The sequence below is a fragment of the Aristolochia californica genome, unplaced genomic scaffold (genome assembly GCF_029961685.1).
Source record: "Aristolochia californica isolate CCGP_79_NKW_82.1479 unplaced genomic scaffold, dmAriCali1.0.hap1 SCAF_1, whole genome shotgun sequence".
NCBI classification, from domain to species: Eukaryota; Viridiplantae; Streptophyta; class Magnoliopsida; order Piperales; family Aristolochiaceae; genus Aristolochia; species Aristolochia californica.
In genome coordinates this window covers 52,237,855-52,241,431 of record NW_027181770.1, presented here as the reverse complement: position 1 = coordinate 52,241,431, position 3,577 = coordinate 52,237,855, and the positions used below count along the sequence as shown (strand labels likewise).

The 3,577-nt window shown below is 39.5% G+C and overlaps 1 protein-coding gene across 1 annotated transcript; it reads left to right on the top strand.

Moving 5' to 3' along the window:
• Positions 1 to 1,120: 1,120 nt before the first annotated feature.
• On the top strand, positions 1,121 to 1,492 carry LOC137948597 (auxin-induced protein 15A-like). The gene has a single exon (XM_068794694.1). The coding sequence runs from the start codon at positions 1,121 to 1,123 to the stop codon at positions 1,490 to 1,492; it is 372 nt and encodes a 123-aa protein (XP_068650795.1).
• The last annotated feature ends 2,085 nt before the right edge of the window (positions 1,493 to 3,577 follow it).

The window sequence follows — 3,577 nt, the reverse complement described above, 5'->3', positions numbered from 1 at the left end:
TCCCTACTCTTTTAATTAATTAACTGTGTTCTTGACTGGAAGTGCTTCTCCAAGCGCCCCAGAGACCAGAATGCTTATCGACGACTCCTTTTCTCGTCCGCTGCTTTATGGTGTTCGGCAATCATAGCCACTTTTCACATTATTACGAAGTGCATACTAAAAATGTCGCCGTTGATGTTCATTAAAAAACTGTTGAGATCTCAAAACTGGTTTATATATATATTTTTTAATAATTTGGATTACTTCAAGAGCAAGACGATGTCTAAAAGAAAGATTTCTTCTAGCCTTGAAAGCTTAGATTGTTACAGCTGGACCTCTTTCTCCAACATTAGACAGATTAGTTAACGCTCTCCCATCGTTTTCCTCGACTCCAAACCCGCCAGCAAATCGCCTCTAAATTGTGAAAGTTGACCCCTGAACATCCAGATGACTGTAATAAATAACAGCTTCTAGGCTTTTAATGTCGAAGACTTCAACGAAGGTCACTGAGACATTTCTATTTTTCGAGTACAAGATGCTTCTGATTCGGTCTCGTCCTTGCACTGCTGCTATCTCATTTGAATGCAGTAAGTCCATGGAAGGGAATCAAAACCTGCTGAACGAAAGAAAGTGTATCCCACATTTCAAATTGCTCAACTCTCTATCTCCTTACGAGCAGAGCAGCTACTTTACTATTCGTCTTCATAATTCACATTCAGATGAAAGTTATACTGTTGGTGTCCTCTGCAGCAATTCAGAACTGAATCTTGCGCTGTACCCAAGGAGCCCTATCCATCCCGTCCCTTATTTGATATCTTATCCTCCCTTCCCCTCTGCGCGTGGGACCCCTACATGGTGACAACTTCGAAAGCGCGGCTATGCCCACTCTCACATGGAAGAGACAGAGAAAGAGAGAGTTTACACCATGTAGTGTTGCCTCTCTCTCTCTTTGCCCCATTATAATGTAAATGCATATTTCGTACAAGATGCACGGCCTTGCAGCCTATCATTTCAACCCTTGAATGCTAGCTCGTTTCCACTGGGTTTACACCTGTATAAAAAGGCCTCATTCGACTCTGCTTTCGCTTTCGTTCGACTCGTCAACTTCGTTCATCTCCTTCACCGTGTTTCCACCGCGAAGATGAAGGTTAGCAAGGGAAGGTTCCTGACGGCATTTCTCTACAAATTAAGAAAACCGGGCAGAGAAGAAGCAGCGTGGGAATACTGCTGGTGGGCACAGTGGTCGTGCTTCCGAGCGGAGGATGCCATCCCCCGAGACGTCCCCAAGGGTCACCTGGTAGTTTACGTAGGCGAGAAGCATAAGCGGTTTGTCATCAGAGTCGCCTTTCTGGACCACCCACTTTTCAAAGCGTTACTCGAACGAGCTCGAGAGGAGTACAACTTCTCCTCTCACGATTCCAGGCTTTGCATCCCATGCGACGAAAGTATATTTCTTAACATCGTTCGTTGCGTAAGCACACAGCAAGACGGAGGGATCTGGCTACCTTTTTAAGCTAGAAATTAAGCATGGAAGACCTCCTTTTCATCCATCATCTAACAAGAAGCTGCTTCCACGATGGAGAAACTCTAGAGTTTATGTGCTATATACTATGCAAAATGTAGTTGATATTTCTAAGCTTAACATAATTTAATTCATGTGTTTTACCTTTTAACATTCTATATGTTCCTATTTTTTTTTTTTTTTAGAGATTTATTTTCTTGGTCTTGGCTATGGATAGTGGATAGGACTGTGTTTCCTTATCCTTTGTATCACTTGGTAGCAGACCTTCCTTTAGTCTTGTTTCTCTCACATGATTTGAGTTATAAAGCAGGAATTGCATTTTATTCTGTCACAATATACTGAAAGTTGGAGGACAATGTAAGTTCTCTAGAGAAAATGTCTCAAATTCAAAAGTTTGGATGGAAATCACTATACCTAGAATCAAAAAGTGAATCATGTTGTTGGCAATATAGAGAGAGTGAATTACCATCTTAAAGGGTGTAACTTTATTTTCTATGCAGATGTTTAAGTTGGACGATGTCATCTTCTATTTGTCAACCACGTTTTTAAAAATAAAATATTCAAGTGTCCCTCCCTACCTTTTCTTTCATACTTTTGGTTTGTTTACTTCAAAAAAGAAATAAAACATTCTTTTAGAAATATGAATTATTTAAGAATGGACTTTCTGTAGCATTTCATTGGTTTAATTCTGGTAAGCCTCTGTACTTTGTTGTTGTTGTGAGTGTTGGTTCTTTCCGTATTTTTTATGTCAATTAGGATATCATCCTGGCATTACGTCATTACGTCTTGGTATTACTGTTGATCGTATTATGCTGGAAGTCTTCCATATTGATGGTATTTATTAAATTGGGTCCAAGACCTATCCCTAAATGATTAGTCACTTAGGAATCATCTTCTGCCAACTAATAAACTCAAGATCTTTGATCTCACTAATCCATGTAGGACTATTCGTTAACAGTATTTGATACCCAATGATCTAGCCCGATGATTCTACTGCTGATGATTTGAGTATCAAACAGCTGGACTTTGCTGTTTGATTTCTAGACAATCTAACATTCCTGCTAAACCTTGTTGATTGCTCACTGATTGTTGGCATCATTATTCTTTGGAAGACACTGATTTATCTGATTTATTTGCTCTCCGCTGGCAAGTTAAAGCTATCTTGGCAAAATTACTGGATTAACGACATTACGTCCTGATGCTTCTTAGTTGGCTATCTTAACCCAGGATATTGTCGATTCCATTTGTTCTCTGTGTCAATCTCGTTGATTGGTTCACCGTTGTTCGTTCTTGTTTTTGGTTCATCGTTGTTCTCTGTTCTTTACGCTACTCATCATCCTGATTATCTGTTCATTAGTTGCTGTTTCGAATTAATTCCACCATTCCAGCCATTGTGCCAGCTTCATTGTTGTTTCTAGAGGACGAAGACTCTATTGTTTCCACTAATTTATCTCTCTGTTGCATTTAATCTGTCGGGTTTAATCTTCTTCCTTATCATGCTATGGGTTATATTTCAGCTTATTTAATCTATCGGGTTCAAACAAGCGACTTGAGAACCATATTGATTCTATTTCGTTGGGGATAACTCGCGTCAATTCAGACTCAACTCGGTCTTGACTCAGTTAAACTCAGATCCATGCCTCTAGTATATTGGTCTAGGTCCCAAGTTCTATACCAATTCCTCCATTCACTAGGTTATATTGGTTTGACACCGACTCGGCATAACTTAGGCTTTTAACATGGGCTTACTCACTCTTGTCTTGGATCCTTGACTTCTGCGATTATTATCTTAGATTATTGGCAGCTTATTACTTGGTGCACAACTTCCTTATGGACTCGCTTGGGATTATTTCATGTGTCCTTATTACTCTTAAGGACTTCCATTTTTTTGTATGATTTATTTAGGCATTGGCCCATTTCCACTGATGTTATTGTGTTTCTTTGATTGAAACATTATTACTAAAGAAGAATTCCTCGGTTGCTTGCCTTGGGTTCATTATTTACTGACTGTTGTCGGCGTTAGTTCATAAGTTTGAGATTTGAGTTAGGAAAATAAAGCACATGGTGACCTCGACT

Coding starts and splice junctions, on each gene's coding strand:
- LOC137948597 (XM_068794694.1), top strand. CDS start 1,121: ATGAAGGTTAGCAAGGGAAGGTTCCTGACGGCATTTCTCTACAAATTA.